The sequence below is a fragment of the Chaetodon auriga genome, chromosome 11 (assembly GCF_051107435.1).
Source record: "Chaetodon auriga isolate fChaAug3 chromosome 11, fChaAug3.hap1, whole genome shotgun sequence".
Lineage (NCBI taxonomy): Eukaryota > Metazoa > Chordata > Actinopteri > Chaetodontiformes > Chaetodontidae > Chaetodon > Chaetodon auriga.
Window position 1 is genome coordinate 18,542,557 of NC_135084.1, and position 17,524 is coordinate 18,560,080.

Genomic DNA, 17,524 nt, shown 5'->3' on the forward strand with positions numbered 1-17,524 from the left:
CCCTACTTCTCATTTGATTTATTAAAGCAGTAAACATTTTCCTAATGAGTTTATGGTCTCAGTCTCCAGTTTCACATCTTCTTCAAAACAGCACGACGGTCATTTCGTTTTATGTTTTATGGTCCATTTAGAGTAAAACAGACAATAACGTAGCGTACGTTTTGGGTTTGTTTACCTTGTGTTTGACAAGTCGCTACCGCAGCGTGTGCTCAGGTTCTCTGTCAAATCCAATCAGGATCGAGACACAGCAATGCACATGCTTCCCAGCTCCACCTGCTTGTCCTCATATGGTCACTTCTGGGTCCAAAAAAACAAAGATGGCGACGGCCATAATGTCAAACTCAAGGCTTCAAAATGCTAGTCCACAAATCATTATACAGTCTGTGACTGGGAACAATAACATCCTGGAGTCTCTGGTGACCGGATCAAGAAATAATGGAGGCATAACAATCTGTAAAAACTTGTTTTTACACTTAGTTCTTGTACAGATTTAACAAACAAGACACAATGTGCTAATCAGTGATCTTTGAAGATGCTGGTAGATGGGTTTTGCTACCTTCGGGCAGAGCGAGGCTAGCTATGTCCCTCTGTTTCCAGTCTTTATGCTAAGCTAAGCTAACTGGCCTCGCACTCTAGCTTCTTAGTTAGCAGCGAGTGAATGTAAAGTAAATGAGCTATTATGTCTATGCCTTTTAGAGATATCATGAGAAGTATTTTCAAATTAAACCTTTGTGTGCAATTACTATTTTTATCATGACCTGCAGAGGAAGATCCCCCAGTGAAGCCCAGACAGATGTGGATGGACGAGAACTGAAGGGGGATACCTGGAGATCTCATGGATGGACTCAAAGCTGTGACACTGGCTCTAATGAAAACCGGAGGTGGCAGCTGGAACGACAGCTGACGGCAAGACGACTGGATCGGATTGGTTGAGGTGAATTGGTTAAATGCCTTCATCCATCTTATTGAGTTGGAGGTGGGAAAAGAAAATGCAGAGAGTTAAAGGAAAGTAAAAGTCGGATTCTTGAAGCTTCATTTTGGACCAGCGTTCCCCCTCTGTTAGAAAACATGCCCGTGAGGCCGAAACCAAAACAAGTGTTGTTTTTCACAGTCTGTCCTGAAAAAGAAAATGTTCACTACATCCATATTTATGAACTCTAAACTCTTTAGAGATGCAGATTAATGAAAGTAATAGAAATGCATAGTTTTGGATCTGAAAGGACTTTTTTCATAGAAACAGAACATTTGAGAACAGTCAGTTTTCAGCATCAGTTGCATTATAACTACACAGTCTCACACTGAGGAACTGCACATATTCAAACAATAAAATCATTTTCTGTCTTACTGAGATTTTTGTCATTTTGCATAAGAAGACTGAACAGGCGGGAGAAAAAAAACACACAATCAGCCAGACTTACCAGACACTGTGAGCATATGGTCCATTGGCTAAGAGCCAGGTGTGGTGAGGTAGCAACCAAGTCACAGCTCTTCTCATTTACACCTTTCCTGCAGAGGCAAGCTGCCCGTGAGAACAATATGTGATACTGTGGACTCAAGCTGGTCTTCAAGTGGGGAGGCCGCCAGGATGCAGACTAAATGCATGGTCGGTTAGTGATAAAGATCCCATCCCTTTCTCTGTAATTTAGCCGTCTCTCACTCTCTGTCTCTCACAATAGAACATGAAATTGAAATTAGTCATGCTGGGCACTGAGAATGATTGCCAGCTGTGCCGCACACGTAATTGCCTTAAGTGAGGCAAAGAGAGGCTTTCGTAATTGTGATTTAATAGCTTTTCTCTGGAACTATTATGGTGCATGTATGTTTCATGGGGTAAAATACAAGTATGTGTGTTCCTGTGGTGGATAAATCTACTTAAGATGAAACCATTTTCTGCACAAGGTATAGCTGAGCTTTCACCATAGCTCTGATCTGTTTATCATTAGCCAGCAGACACTGTAATGAATGTTTTTGTTCACATCCTTCCTACACATGACCCCGAGCTCCTCAGGACAACATACCAGTATTTACATCCTAGTCCAGTGTTGTGGTGTTACCGTGAAGGCGTTCTGTGATCTATACTTCGCAAAGCTCCTGTGGAAAATAATAACAGAGGAGGAGAAAGCAAGTGAGTCAGCAGCTGCCACAAAACATAGTTCAGTGGCACCACCTGTTTCTGTTAAAGGCTCATTTGCGTTGGATGAGAGGCTCTCTCTCCCTCTCTCTCTCTCTCTCTCTGTGTCTCTCTGTTTGCCATCTGAACAGTAATTTGTTGCCATAAACAAAGAGGCCTGTGGATGAGCTTGGAGGAGTTTAATATGATCAGAAATAAAATGGACAATTGAGTCCCGTTCCTCACCTCAGGCAGCTTGAAAAAGTGGCTGATTTGTATTTTTTGAATATTCATGCAGTCACATACACACACACCTAGGCAGCTCTTAAAGGTGCAGTAAGTGATTGTTGAGTTTCATTCCCATCTGATGAGCTGGAAATCCAAAGAGTCGGGTTGGTATTTTGGAGACTGAACTAACTAAATTCTGATGTACAAAACTACAAACTAATCTAAAAGCACTTTCATCTTATATATATGCAGGCCTAGATGTTCACAAGCGAGCATGATTGCATAAAGAATGTTACTACATGAGCTCAGGAAAACTTTGTGAAACTGGTCTGTTTTTATTTACATTTCACACAGTGTCCCAACTTCTTTGGATTCAGGGTTGTCCTGTATGTGAGTGTCTCAAGTCTCATAAGTTAATTTTCTTTTTGAAGGTGTCTGTTCGAACCATTGTCCACGGCATCCTGAGGAGGAGAGTCATTTTAAGTGACAACACTGCCCCCTTGAGGTATTTATTAACACTGCCTGAGTTTTTGTAATAGATTTTAGCAGGAAAACGATGCATTAAGCAGAGTGGTTGTTGATTCTTTGTCAGTCTTTCTCTCACTCTTTTGCTGAGCTGCTCATTAAGTAAGAAACATCGTCATGGCTTAATGTAATTAAATGTGCCTCAGCCAGGAAACACACTGTTGAGTTTGTGACCACTGTGACCTCAAACATGATTTTCAAATCTGAACTCATCGTGGAAAAACTGGATTATGTGACCTGGATAATGCCTGAGAAAAAAATGAAAAAATGACAGAGAGGAAGAAGAAAGAATCAAAGATAAAAAATGTACAAAATAAAAGAATATCTCGAAATAATTCTCACTTCTTTGACGGTCCAGTTGCCAGGAGGACAGGACAGATGGACAATAGTTTAAGAGCTCCAGACTTGAGACGGATCTTAAATTAAATTGCTTCTCATGCATGACGGTATATTTACTGTCTCTGCCAGAATCTCCATCAGTCACATCAGATTCATTCTGTTGGATTAAGCAGATCCTGGTTATGCGGATTAGCTCTCATACAGGCATGCATGGCACCGTAACCACATGGCATGAGATGGAGTTGTTTCTCAGCTTGAAGGCTATGGATGTTTCTGATTATGGTTAGCTGTGAGGCTTTCAAAAAGAGAAACCAAGATAAAGTAAATGCAGTGTGCGGCTTCACAATCGGCTCATATTCATAAGTCTGATTCTTTATGGGTACTAACTTTGTTACTGGTATTTTTTTGCATGAATATTTAAAAAGTACTGATTTCAATCCTGATTGTAAAAGTTGGGACGCTTTGTAAACCATCAGTAAAATAAGGAGACAGACAATTTCATTTAAGTAGCCTATATCAAAAGCTGATCAGTACCCATACATAGCTGTGTTACTCACTGAGCGTGGATGAAAATAGATCAAACTTCTATCAAGGTTTAAGTATGTAGGCTTAAGTCATATTGCAATATACAACTCCATTCCAAAAGGAGTTGGGACGCTGTGTAAAACATAAATAAAACAGACTTTGCAAATTCTTCTTGACATACACTCAATAAAAAACCAGCACAAAGTCAATATATTTAATGTTTTCCTCATCAGTTCATCAATTTTTGTAAGTATCTGCTTATTCTGAATTTGATGCAGCAACACGTTTCAGACAAGTTGGGACAGGAGCCACTAAAGACTGGGAAAGATGTGGAATGCTCCAAAAACACCTGTTTGGAACATTCCACAGGTAAACAGGTTCACTGGTACACCTGTTGTTCTGGTATATAATCAGGTCAGTAAGTAAATTCTGTTGAGATCTGACAACACTTGAACACAACACAGAATCACCATCAATAAGAAGAGCTCATCTGAGAAAAGTGTGCTGTGATGTGTTGCATCAAACTCAGAATGAGTGAATGTTTATATACATATAAAAATCACTGAAGTTCATCAGTTTGAACATTAAATATCTTTCTACAGTATTCAGATGAATATAGGTCAACACGGATTTGCAAATCATTGCATTTTGTTTTTATTCACGTTTCACACAGAATCCCAGCTTTTTAGGAGTTGGGTTGTAAGAACAGCATCGACAGACGTCACGGTGAGCAGAGCTTTGGCAACATGGAAATGTTTATTCAACTTTTCTCTGGAACTTTGTGCAGAACCGTATCTGTCTCACACAAGCACACTGATGCATACGATGAAAAAAGTTGTACAAAAGTTATGAATTACACCATTTTCTTAGTGGTTTACATTTATTATAAATGTACCATTTGATTGCAGTACAAAGACTCCTTCAAACAAATCCCTTTGGGGACAACAATATGACTAATACAACAACAAATCAAAGACATAATTGTGAAACTATTCTCTCGAGGGCAAAGACTAACCATGCTGGCAGTAAACGTTTGACTTGATGAGTCCCTTCACTGATCCGTAATCAATCCGCATGCATCAATATGTTTTTTTAAACAACATTCACTTGATAAGAACCTCTATTGCCCTCCGAACAAACACATCCGAACAAGGTGAAGCATGAAAACAAATGTCTGCTAGGCAGGAACACGAGTCACAGCACTGGGAGAATCAGTGCTCAACAGTTTCAATGCAGTACCATGATGAGTGGGGGCGAAGCGGCCCCGGGTTTCTCTCAGGATAAAGAATCCCTTTCTATATTAGCTTTCTCCCCCCTCAGCTCTTTTCTTAAGACTTCGGAGGAAAAATAAACAATTACCTGGTTGGCGTCGGCAACCGTGTCAGAATAATATTTAGCATAGTGTTATTTAACTTGACAACCACATTGAGAATGGCTCAAATCAGATGTGAGGGAGAGAGGAAAGTGGTTAAAAGAGAACATGATGGAGTCGCCTTAAAAGGGAATCGTGACAAACGGTCGACTTCTGTTTGAGATGGTGTGAGGACTGCTGGTACTTTCTTCCACAGTTAAATTTGTTGAGAAATGTTCAGGCAGTGATAACCGAATAGATTTTACACGCTGTACTCTCAATTAACCAAGATAAGAAATTCTTCAGTCGTAGCTTTTATACTTATTGAACTGCAAATATAAACACATTTTCCCAGGAAAAAAAAAAAAAAAAAAACTTTACAAAGAGGCACTTAATTGCACTTGATACAATATGCTCAGGACCTTGAAAGATGGACCGACTTGTGGGCTAAACTCTCAGATAAATCTGAAGAACATCACACACAATAAAACACTTGAGTTATCCAAAGTTAATGAACTGGTGAAAGAGGATGTTTTCCTTTTCAAAGCACATGACCGAACATAATACAGGAGCCCAGAAAAGACACAAGCTTTGAGGATAAACACTGCTGCCGCACGCATAATTCTGCTACTTCATTAAACACTGCTTAACCAGCTGCTCTGGATATTAGATCGCAAGACTGATACTAGAAAATTCCAAATTCGTATTTGTTTTCGGCTTAAATCTCAGTCCTTCTGATGGCTTTGGTTCCCTCGCTGTGTGTCTTGCAGAGACGCTCGTATGAAACCGACTTGGCTGTAAGAAAACTGGTTCTTTGTGTGATGCACCTCCTATCTGGAGAGCACGATCAGAGCAAAATATTTGTGTTCTTAACGAAATATTTCCCTGCTGAAAAACTAGTTATGTACATTGGCACTTCTCGCTCCAAAGGCTTGGCCTTGCTTTGTTACCAGCTCTTTTCTTGCTCTAAGTGGAACAGCCAGTGAATAGGAAGACAAACACACGCTCACAAAAAAAAACAAAAAAACAAAAAAAAAACAACAACAACACAGTTCTAGCATAGCAACTCATGGTCCGGATACATGGAGGAGTGCTTTGTGAGATTTTAGTCACACAGAAGGGGCCACAGCGAGGCCAACACTGACAAATAACAGATGAGACAAAAGACCATGTGCTATAAACAAACACAGAAGGAAAACCACAGAAAGATGCCTGTTGACACAATCAGAGAGAGGCCTAGAAAGCTGAGCCTAACTGCCTCACGTCTCTGCTGCTGTCTAATGGCACAGCCATATCACGGCTCCACAGATTAAAGGGCGGGGGGGAAAAAAAAGTAAAAGATACTAATAATCTAATTACAAAATCATAGAAACTCATTCATGAATGTATAAAAAATACATATGTAAACTGATTACCGTTAAACATCCCACCCGTTCCCCTAAAATGGTAATAAAAACTAAAAATCATAATGCATAATGAGTACAAAATATTTGAATTTTTTTTGTTTTGTTTAGAAATACACAGACACACAAACGAACTGTGGTCGGACACGAACACTGACCTCAGAGGAATGTCCACCAATCAAAACACTTAAGGCAGCCAAAGGTCAAAGGCCACAATACTTTCCTTTGGTACGTGTGTTAAAGTCGATGACGTCGCCACTTTGGCGTGCTGACATATTTCGCACTACATCTGGCGGCGCCCTAAATCTCACTGGTTAAGTGCTTACATTTGGTTTGGTACAAAATGCATCTGTGCTTTTAGTCAATACAAAAAAATGCATAGTTATTATTATTTCAATCTAAGGAATCAGGCTCTCACAGGCAAAAGTCTAGTATTATTAAAGTGCATGTCACTGATACAACAGCATCACACAAATGCAGGTAGTATCAATGTGTAAAATGATTGTACTAATCATTCTGCCTGTTCCCGTGAACAAGACGCGGACAGAAATACTGGACAGTACCCTTCTTCAGAACACAACAACAAACTTCATATATAAATACTCCAGATAGGCTCAATGGCTCTATCAGGAGTGAACACTGAACCTCATGTATCTGAGACATCCCTTTTTTTTTTTTTCCTTGTTGGCACTTCAGGTAAAACTATGGCTTTTTTAATATACTATGTATTTATACTATATGGCAACGTGAACATTTGGAACAGTCTTAATTCAGCTGAAGCCGAGAAGAGGGTAAACGACCACTGAAACCTGGGCTGCTGAGGAACAGAGAAATACTGGTCTCCATCGTGGACGGTTTTAGGACGGCCTGGAGGTCTGGACGCGTCTACCATCGCCCACTGATGCTGGCCATGTCCGCGTGGAACTGACGGGAGAGGCGGCCGCTCGCTCCCCCTTCCAGGAAGGAGGATCTGATGGGTGGCTCAAATAACTTCCTCCGGTTTTTGTTTAGTTCTGTTAAAGAAAAAAGAAAAAGAGCACCACAAAACACTGGTGGTCACAAAGGTGATACAAACATGGTTTTTAATGTTAATGTTCTCCCTGTGTTGTTTTGGGAGCTGCAGTGAATCAAAGGAAAAGAAATAAACACAACCCAAGAAGAACGTTAACATTGCTTTTTATCCTCCATTCATCGAGAACGACAAGAAAATTGGATTCAAATCGCTGCAGGATTTCTCAGATCAACAAAAGTCCTCATTGTGTCCATCTGGTTTTACACAGCCGTTTGGACAAAATGTCTTCATAAAAACGTCAGAAGCACGCTCTGGAATCTCTGAGTTATTCATATGATAGCCGCCTTCGGTCGCTGCCAGCATAAACCTTCAGTCTGATTACTGGAGACAGGCAGCTCGCTCTCGCAGCTCTTTTTACTGGCAGACTTGCAGGAAGCTAAAACCTGGATTACCTTGACTGGTGTTCTATCTCCTTATAACGAGCGGCAAAAACACAGAAAGACAAAGAGACAGAGGTGTGCACGTTCCTCTTCTGGAGCTCTACAGTCCGTCAGCAGAGATGAAAGCTGACCTGTTCTTGGCTGAGGCGTCAGAAAGCAAAACTAATTCTGGCCTTGGATCCCTCTGCTTCCTTAATAATCAGAGCACCGGCCTCGCCATTTCCCCTCGTTACTCTCACTGTCAACCCTGGCTCCGGTCTGACATTTCAGTCATAAAATCCATGGCAGGAAGCTCGCGATCCCAACACGAGCATGAATAACTTGCGCGGCCTAACAACTCCAGCTATTACAATGTCCAAAATATGACATCAGTGATGAAGCGTGACACCCACAACATTCACATTAGATCCGGTGCAACAACAGGACAGAGTCTACATCAGCATCAGGGAGGCAGCTGGAGCAACTGGAGAAGCACCAACACGCTCATCTGAGAGGAATGCGTCTTAGTCCCATTTACTCCTGCTGGTGCAAATTACTGTAACATGATTTTTTTTGTATCTTTACGAGATAAATAAATTACAGCTGTACTGTCTGGACTTCTCTACTAGTCACCTATAGCTTTCACTTCCAGTGGCTGGCGGTGGGGATGACCTTTGTCAGCTGGAGCACACTCGCTGCCTCCTGCACAGCTGGGCTCCACTCGGGCGGCTTGTTGCAGCGACAGACAAAGTAGGAAACAGTAATGAAACATAAACCGATTTGTGTGAGCGAACGCAGCAGGAGCGAGCTCGCCAGGACAGAGGCGGCCGTATGTGGGTGTTCTGCCTTTGCAGCTGACGGCAGACGGGGGCGAGGGACAACATGAAAAGTACAACGTCACAAAGGCATGCTCTTCTTCATTTGTACCTGAGATGGCGAGCAGCATTTTCCTGCGGGCTCCAAAGGTGGTGATGCCCAGCTCCTTCAGGTCCTGGTCTGTGAGAGTCAGGAATGTCTGGAGGTCAATCTGAAAGCAGCAATGAGTCCATTTAACACGACTATCCTCACAATTCAGCGGCTCCTACTAATAAGAGACCTTGAACCATAAACGTGACAAAAAGTACTATGAATAGACAATGAATGGACAGTTTCTACAGCGGATGTCCTCTACATGCCCTCCTCCAACACGTCTCATCAGCAAGGGAGCAACAAAAGTTGGCAAACCCGTTCCCTCACATTTCCCTTAGTTTCCCCACTTTCGTTCCTTGTTGCATGTACAAGAAACATTAAAAAGACACTATAATGCAACTTACTGCACTGTGGACATTTCACTTAATTTAATTTCAACATACTTCGGAGGCCAGAGGAAGAGTAAATATGACCACAAAGAGTGAAAATATTTTTTCAGGTACAGCTCATAGCTTTAGTTTCAGCCATGTTAGCCTTAAAAGTCTGAGCTAATCAGCACGCTAACATGTTCATAGTGATCATGCTAACATGCGGATATTTAACAGGTAAAATAAACCAGGCTCATCATCTTAGTTTGGCCTGTTAGCTTGCAAACATTTGCTAAGTACAGGTGAGGTGGATGGCATTGCCATTTGTTTTGCAGGTGTTTGGTTACAAACTTAAGTGATGATAAATACTGTGAAACATAAAAAGTTAACGTCCTCAGGTCGACTATCCCACGGTTAAAATCATAACGCTACCTCTTGTTGCTGGAAGACGTCTGTGTACTTCCCCAGGCCCAGCTTGCTGAACAGCTCAGGCAGGTCTGAGCCTTTCAGAGACGAGTTCAGGCTGCAGCCGTTGCTGCCAGTTACTGAAGAGATGCAGTCCATGTAGTTGCTGCTGCTGAGGTAATGCTCTGCAGCTGTCCATTAAAGGATTAAAGCAAAATGAAAAAGAAAAACACACAATTATGATCATTTTGAAGTAAGCATAATAAGTCATTTGGCAGCTATCACCGATGCTGCAACAAATGCAGACTTCAGAAGACTTAATGTGCTACCAATTAAGAATGATTAGACTAATAAAGCTCCTGTTTCAGCTAGCTAGGATGGTATTAGAGGCAGATTAAATGGAAGTTAGCTGAAGTGCCATCTCTGAACTGTGAACGCAAACTGCAAAGTGAGTGTGGAGATAAGGGTGCTCACACACCTTTCAGTAGAAGGTGTTTTCTCGAGTGTTTAGTGTATAGTGTGTGCTGTGGATTTAATGCTTCTTCAACACCACATCAAATGAAAAATGTGACCTCCTCTCTGTGATCTTTGGAGTCCTTCTGTGAAATCATTTCACCATCAATGCCGAGAATGTAACAACATAAGTGAAGCACCAGTGAAGTGTTGTTGTCTGTGCCCGTATGTCGTCGCATAGATATTACAAAACTGTGCTCAACTGACCAGATTTGTTCTGCTTCCTCTTTGGGCTGCTGACAGCGGAGGGGAACTCGGCGTGACTCGGCAGTCCGTTACCGGTACCATTCCTCTCTCGCCAGTTGTCTGAGTCACTGCCGTTCCCGACGCCTTCCCGGCTGCTGGATCGAGACAAGGACAGCGGGGAACCCTGAGAGGAAATAACAAACATTTAACAAGGAGTCCTGAATGCCGGCTGAGCTCTGAGAGACGACACTGCGTCTCAATACATGGTACAAAAACACTTCCTACCTCCCATCGTACACAGAGAGACACATAAAATCCGCCATATTATGCACACAATGACAGCAAATGCCAGAGGCTGAACGATCTATCAACAAACACTGATGCCTTCTATGTCTGACCTCGTAGGTGGTGCTCATGCTGGGCTTGTATGGAACATGATTGGCTCTCCGAAGCTCCTTGATGGTCTCTGCTGGCATGGACTTTGAGAAGCCCAGACCACTCCAAGTGTTGGTAGGGGTCCGCACCTCGGTCACCACAGGCTTCTTCAGCATAGCTGTGAGGGTACAGACATACAGTAAAGCACACATACACCTGAACAGAGATGATGCAAAATAACACTTCTAGTTACAACTGTATACGATTTCTTTTTTTAATCACACGATTGTCGTCCATGTTCCTCTTTAGTTAAAGTTAGATGAAACTAGTTTTACACACTGATTACACGTTAGGTATCGACTTGTTTTAGCACTTTCTATAGCAGCAGCAGCATGTGCAGGGTTTAATATACATCTTTGGAAGACTGAATCTGAGCTACATATTTCTATATAAAGTTTTGCGTGTTTGAATTTCCCTTGAATTTGTAATTACGGCGCCACCACAGACTTAGTGCCAGTTTCAGAGCTGTGGGTTCCGTATTTTGGCCATTACTAAAACGTCTTTCTGCAGCGATAAATGCTTGCTAAACTGAAACTGAGTCCTCTTTTGAAGATACATAACTGTTGATGAACTTACAGGCAGATGTGATCTTTAGATTAAGTGGCAGTAAGTCTTTAAAAAGGCAAAATTATGGGCAACATCCTCGCTACTAACGACACTGTTCGACACTTACCTTTGGTTGCCAACAGCTTTTTCTGTTCGTAGTCAAATGCCTGAAAGGACAGCAGACAGTTTTATTCCTTTTTTGCTTAATACCCTCAAACTGTGTCTTCTGTGTGTGTGTGTGTGTGTGTGTGTGTACGTACCTGCATGTTGGCGAAGGAGGTCTGCGGTGCCAGTCTGATTCTCTCCCTCTCGTTCTGCTGTGCCGCCCTCTCAGCCGCCCGCTCGCTACCCGGTGCCCTCTTATCCGCCACAGGACTGTCTGATGAGCTGGACTCGGCGTCCGAGAGAAGACAGTCAGAGCTGTTGGGATTACGCAGAAATACAGAGCTGTGAGCGAATGAAACAAAGCTTTAAAAAAAAGTACAGAGCCACAAGGCATTGCATAACCTTCACCTCATCGTTATCACTGAGGCTGTTAATGTTCCAGGCTCACCAGGTTTGACTGCATACGTACAGTAAGCCTTTATTATGAAGAAACAGTTGGTTACTCTTATAAGAGTGCTGTCCAGGGTGAGCATGTGTAACCCAGCCCGTATGGCAACAGATACCAACACTAAATCTCCATATGCGACAAAACAAGCATCTCTGTCACTTCGTGTCATCATCTAGTCCAATTTTTAAGAATAAAATCTGTATATTTGGGTTTGATTCAACGAAATGCAGCTTCATCCCAGCATTTCTGTGGCTGTCACTTTGTCCATGTGTGAAGGATTTTCAAGAGCACTGCCAAACTTTAACAGCATGAGTTGTAAAGGATCTCAGAAGGGATGCTAAACAGCAACAAGGCGAGCTGTAAACGGGCTCTTGATTCACGCTCACTGTAGATGGGAGTTCTTGGTGCCCTGCAGGAGCTCCACAGCCTGTCGCTTCCCTGACGACGTCTTACACGAAGCCAGCATCTGTTTCAGCTCGCTCCCGTTGGCTGAGTGAGAGGGGCTTCTGGGCATGCCCACTTCCACAAATGTGTCAGAGCCTGCAGGAACATACACATATTATCATTATCCTTTTCATTTCTTTCTAGTTAATTGGAAAATAGGCAATATTCCCCAAACCATAACTGAATTATTTCATAGTTCAGCTCTTTTTTTTTTTTTGCCATGCAGAGTCTGTCTGACTGGGTCACTCAGTGTGTGTAGGCTGGTGGGTGTGTGTCTAGTATGTGTGCACGCGTTTGAGTGTGACAAGCCTCAGCTGAATCCTGGATTAATTAAAATCACAGCAGCTGCAATTATAGAGCGTTTTTTTTTCCCCCTGCTACTCTGCTTTCAGCCTGACAGGAACCTGCTCTGTGTAAAAGGATGTGCACGTGCGTGAGTGTATGTATGCATGTGTATAATCAAGAATATCTGTACGTGCATGGTGTCCTGTAAAGTGTAAAATAATATGATGTCAGTCAATCTAATGAAGCTCTCTGGGGTCTAATGTTTGAACAAACTCCCTGCTCTCCCACCTTCGAGTTGAGTCAGACTGGGCGAGCCAGTCCAAACACATTCTGGGACACAGGAGGAGGTAAGGGAGGAAGAGGAAACCTTACTGGGATGCACCACATTGGGGGAGGACCAGCTCAGAAAACAGTGGGGAAAACCGAGACGCGTGAGAGTGAAAGTTTGAGGGGAAAAACCGCGAGTGTAAGACACAGAGGAAATAAGGGCCTTTCTGAACCGCTGGGAGACCAGCAGTTAATCTGTCTCCGTTCCAACACAATAAACGCAGTCAGAGGGAGTATGAGGTTAGGAGGACAGTATAGAGAAATAGAAATAAGTACATTCAAGGCATTTTTTCCGTTTTCCGTGCGTTTAAGGGTTACATAAATCTCAAGTGGAAAAGCTTAAATTGGACATTTATGTTACGTCTGCAAGGCCGAGCCGCCAGCAGCGTGGAGAATGTTAACAGCTCAAAAATTCTGTCTATCCAAGGTTACAATCACACATAAATCAAAAAGAAGTTCAATGTGTCTTTAGCATAACATAACCCACAAGAGGACAAGACTCCTGCTATAAGCAGACCTTCACGAAGCAAATTGAAAGTTAGATTTTAAATAAACACTGATTATAACTTCCTTAAAAAATACAAGGCCAAAGAAAATACTTGACAAAAGAAGAAATAATCTTAGATTAGGCTTTACTTTAAGTGTCGTGGGTCTGCCAAAGAGCCGGGAACACAGAGTTAAATATACTGCTGGTCACGAGGTTAGATACACATTACAGGTGGGTGCTCTAACGGCCTAATAACTTGTAAATTTGAACAGCATGGGCTCGATATTTTCAGTGGGATGTGATTAGCAGATAAGATATGAAATGCGGGTGCCTTCACCGATCTTTGCATTCTGCAGAGCTTAATGTACTCTGAATAAACTGAAAACAGATGCACATCCGGTTGTCTCCGTACATTATTGAACATGTTTAACACGTTTTTCAGTCTTTACATCCTGCAGACAGTATTTTCAGGCTGCATGTGGGCCTTCGCAACATGGGCAGATGATGCAGTTAACCTCATGCTAAGCCACTGTGTGGCCAGGTAAGCTTTAATTTGACCTTTAAGCACAGACAATATCACAACCCTCCTTTTATCTTTCTGTCCTGATACAGAATAAGTTACTTTTTATAGTAAAATAAGCGCAATGATGCATGATTTTGCAGCAAATACTGTAGCTCAGCCACTGAAAAATGCACATTTAGTGCTGACAAGGACGTTTTGCATGACAAGTTTCTTGTGAGTTACTGAAGAGGAATACCTTCATCTGGGCTGGACTTGCTGGACAGCGGTTCTGATGGATTGTGTCCACTGGCCTCCTGGACTGAGTCACACGGGGCTGGACTCAGAACAGTTTCTGCAAGTGACGCAGTTGCTATCCTCCCATAGACTGAGCCTGGATGCTGAAAACACACATGCAGAGCAAAATACATACATGACAAGTGAAGTTTACCAAACAAGACAGTCTGAGTGAACTGAAAGGAAAGCAGCACACAGCGCAGAAATGGGCCAACCTTGACATGTCCATTAAGAGTGCAGGGGCCCTTGGTGCAGTCTGGGACCCCGTTGGGCTGCTTGTCTATGGGGGCGAGGCCGGGCGGAGGGGACGGTGTACTCTGTGTGTAACCCTGCACGCCGGACAGCAGGATGCTACTCAGGGTGGCCTGGGTGGCCGGGTGCAACATCAGCTGAGATGAGAAGCCTGGAAACAGAAGTGGCGTAAAAAGCAGCATCAGCAATTCTGAAGTTTTCAGCAGTTTAAAGGGGACATGTGGAGAATTACCCTCGAGACCTGCAGGCTTCTGTCTGTGTGTCTGTCCATGTAATCAAATTAAAAGAACAATCCACTGATTTAGCACTGAATTCATCGTCAGATGCGTGACGGACTGTTTAAAAAGGACAGAAATTGATGCAGCAGAACGAGACATATCGTTTTTTTATTTATTTTGTTTTTTTTAGCTCATGCTTTCTTCTTCCTTGTCAAAACCTGGTGCCTACAGCACACACAATGCAACTTGACCCCTGATAGTTTGGTTGCTGATTTGGGTGTGTTATGCTAGTAGCAGCTAGCCTCAAGCAGAGATGAGGAGTGGGCTACAGAGGTCTGATAGGATCACTTCTTTTTGGCTCCACACCCCCAGATATTTGTAGTCTTCAGACCTTAGACGGTCTCTGACGTGTAAAATCAGCACAGTTCATGTTTAACTTGAACATAAATGATGTAGAACACAAATTCGCTCCATACATACATTTATTTTTTTTTCTTGAAAAACATGAATTGAAAGAGATCTTTGAGAGCAGACACTGGTTATCGTACCAACCTTGGGTGCTGGTGAGTGAACTGGGCCAGAGGGAGGGGGAGGGTGTGGGGGTGCTGGGGCTCGGGGTCTGCAGGGGGCTCATGGAGGAGTTTAGGCTGTTGAGGACGGCGTTTGGGGCAGCAGAGTTGGTGAGGGAATGGGGTGCCGTCGCACCCAGGAAACCTGAGCAGAGCGGAAAGGAAGGAGGGGGGCAGGAGATGAACAGATCAGCAGCAGTCCTGTGAAAGCGCACGGCCATTTTTCGAGCTAATCACATGCTACACTAAGGCCCTCCGAAAAAAATCTTGGTCTTCCAGCTATTTAACTGGAATTCCGTCAAACTGTCATCAACCAGGCAGCAAATGAGAGGAAGAATTTCTTAAATTTCTACAAGGTCATGGATGCAAAAGTACGTATCTAGTGTGCCCTCATACCCAATAAAACCATGTTATTGAGAGCACCAACAATGTGGTGCTTGGTGTCTTAACCCAAAGACAGTGTATGAAAACAGAAAGAAGCAGGTCTGTGGCTTTAACAAGGGGCTAGTTTGGCTCCAGGAATAAGGCCAGGGATTCTTCTGGCAGACTGGCCTGTAATCTGAGGAAGACAAGCATGTAGCAATTACTAAAGGCCAGGATGTGGCCGTCCACAGCTTCACCCCCGGGCCCCTGGGTTTAAAAGAGACGGCAAGAAAACATTTCTACTGTACTGGGACTTCAAGGCATATTGTTTTGTTTTGTGACCAATCTTTTAAATCTCATTTTCTAATCTCATTCGGTGGGGGCTAAAGCATCTGTTAATTAAAGACACACATGTGCTTTCATCCAAAAAGGACAAACGTGTTGAAATCTCCGTGCTTGACTATTCAAAATCAAAAATGAGCAATTCCAACAAATTCATTTTGCATTCATCAACACAAAAACAGATCCAACATCAGTGCTCACCTACCCCGTGTGTCCTATATAACTCCATGGCAGCAGAAAATAAACAAACACATTATGGATATAGTTATACTACGGTCACATTTCTCCTCTTTCAATATCAATGTCTAAGTAATATAACATAGATTTGGTGTGGTTACCATGCTATGACATCGATACACACAACAAACTGCATTTCTATCTGACCACATAATACAGATAAACTGTGATGGATCTACTGCCAGAATGCGCTCAGAGCCATGAGCCACTTCCTGTCAGCTTATTCCACTATCTGCTTTTCCTACTGCCGCTGATGCATTACTCACGTCCCCATGTCCACGTTTTTAATGTCTGAACCCAAAAAAATGATAAGCAAAAGCAAATAACTGAGGCTAAATATTTATCCTATAATACTACTCTCGCTAGAATCAATTAGAAGTCACCCTCGGAAACAAAAAAAATCCCGACATCTGTTCCAAGCCGAACTCTGTGCCTCCATGTTGAGGTCAGCGCTGCAGAAAAACAAACTCCTACACGATTCTAACCATTCATCATCCTATGATTCATAAGCTCACGATCCATTCAAAGCGGCGCGACTAAATTCGTATTGAGGTTATTTTCTGATGGTTCGCTGCTCAAAGATTTGTACATGCGGGACCCATTTCTTGGCAGCAGATTCAGCTGTGCAGACAAACAACTCCTACTGTACAGAGCCTATAGAGATGACGGTGCCATGACTCACTGGCTGCTGTTTAGGCTGGATGTTTAGAGGACATTTATATCCGGTTTTAAAAACACTTGCACTCAATGATTCAGTTAACCAGGTAATAACAGGCTTTCAGGAGATCAGGGGCAGATATATCTTCATTGTGTGTGACTGGTACAGATGTGAATGACGCTGATGTATGAGTACATTTATTCCTCTACAAAGACGTTTAATCTCTAATGCATTTCGTGCAAGGCACCAAGGGGGTTGCTTCTTATCTTTCCCGGCAAATTTATTGTTCCCCTCGCATCACGGAGAAAGAAAAGACAACTAACACAAGTAGCACTTTCTTAACAAGTCAGCCAGCGTCATTACCCAGATTGCTCAGCCCCAGGCCAGCTGAGGCCAGGATGTCCAGGCCGACGGGGCAGATGAGGGACGGGGACGGGCCGTTGGTTGCGGGATTCAACCCCACAGAGGGCGAGGAGGACGACACCCCATTGCTCTCCAGACCCAAGAGGAATTTTCGGGCTTCGTACATGTTCACCGCGTTCCTCTCCACGCTCTTCACTATCACAGACTGAGAGATTGAGGGAGAAGGACGAGGGATTAAAAGGCAAAATAGAAGAGGGGGAGAGGGAATGAGAGAGGGGCAGAGGAGGAAAGGCAGGGGAGGAGAATGTTAGCACCAGAGATAGGGAGCGCAACGGAGGATGAGGGGGAGACAAACA

At 43.0% G+C, this 17,524-nt stretch overlaps 1 protein-coding gene across 1 annotated transcript in view; it reads right to left on the reverse strand.

Annotated features, from left to right (window-relative positions):
- Positions 1-7,160: 7,160 nt before the first annotated feature.
- The window catches only part of bicc1a (BicC family RNA binding protein 1a), a 55,519-nt gene continuing 45,155 nt past the window's right edge, over positions 7,161-17,524 (reverse strand). Inside the window, exons 10-21 of the mRNA XM_076743658.1 lie at positions 17,169-17,373; positions 15,189-15,350; positions 14,382-14,569; positions 14,129-14,270; positions 12,214-12,367; positions 11,535-11,694; positions 11,402-11,441; positions 10,692-10,846; positions 10,315-10,477; positions 9,622-9,785; positions 8,840-8,939; positions 7,161-7,494 (exon numbers count right to left, since the gene is read on the reverse strand). Of these exons, the coding sequence (XP_076599773.1) occupies positions 7,367-7,494; positions 8,840-8,939; positions 9,622-9,785; positions 10,315-10,477; positions 10,692-10,846; positions 11,402-11,441; positions 11,535-11,694; positions 12,214-12,367; positions 14,129-14,270; positions 14,382-14,569; positions 15,189-15,350; positions 17,169-17,373 (1,761 nt within the window). The 3' untranslated portion in view covers positions 7,161-7,366. The remainder of the gene's footprint in view (positions 7,495-8,839; positions 8,940-9,621; positions 9,786-10,314; positions 10,478-10,691; positions 10,847-11,401; positions 11,442-11,534; positions 11,695-12,213; positions 12,368-14,128; positions 14,271-14,381; positions 14,570-15,188; positions 15,351-17,168; positions 17,374-17,524) is intronic.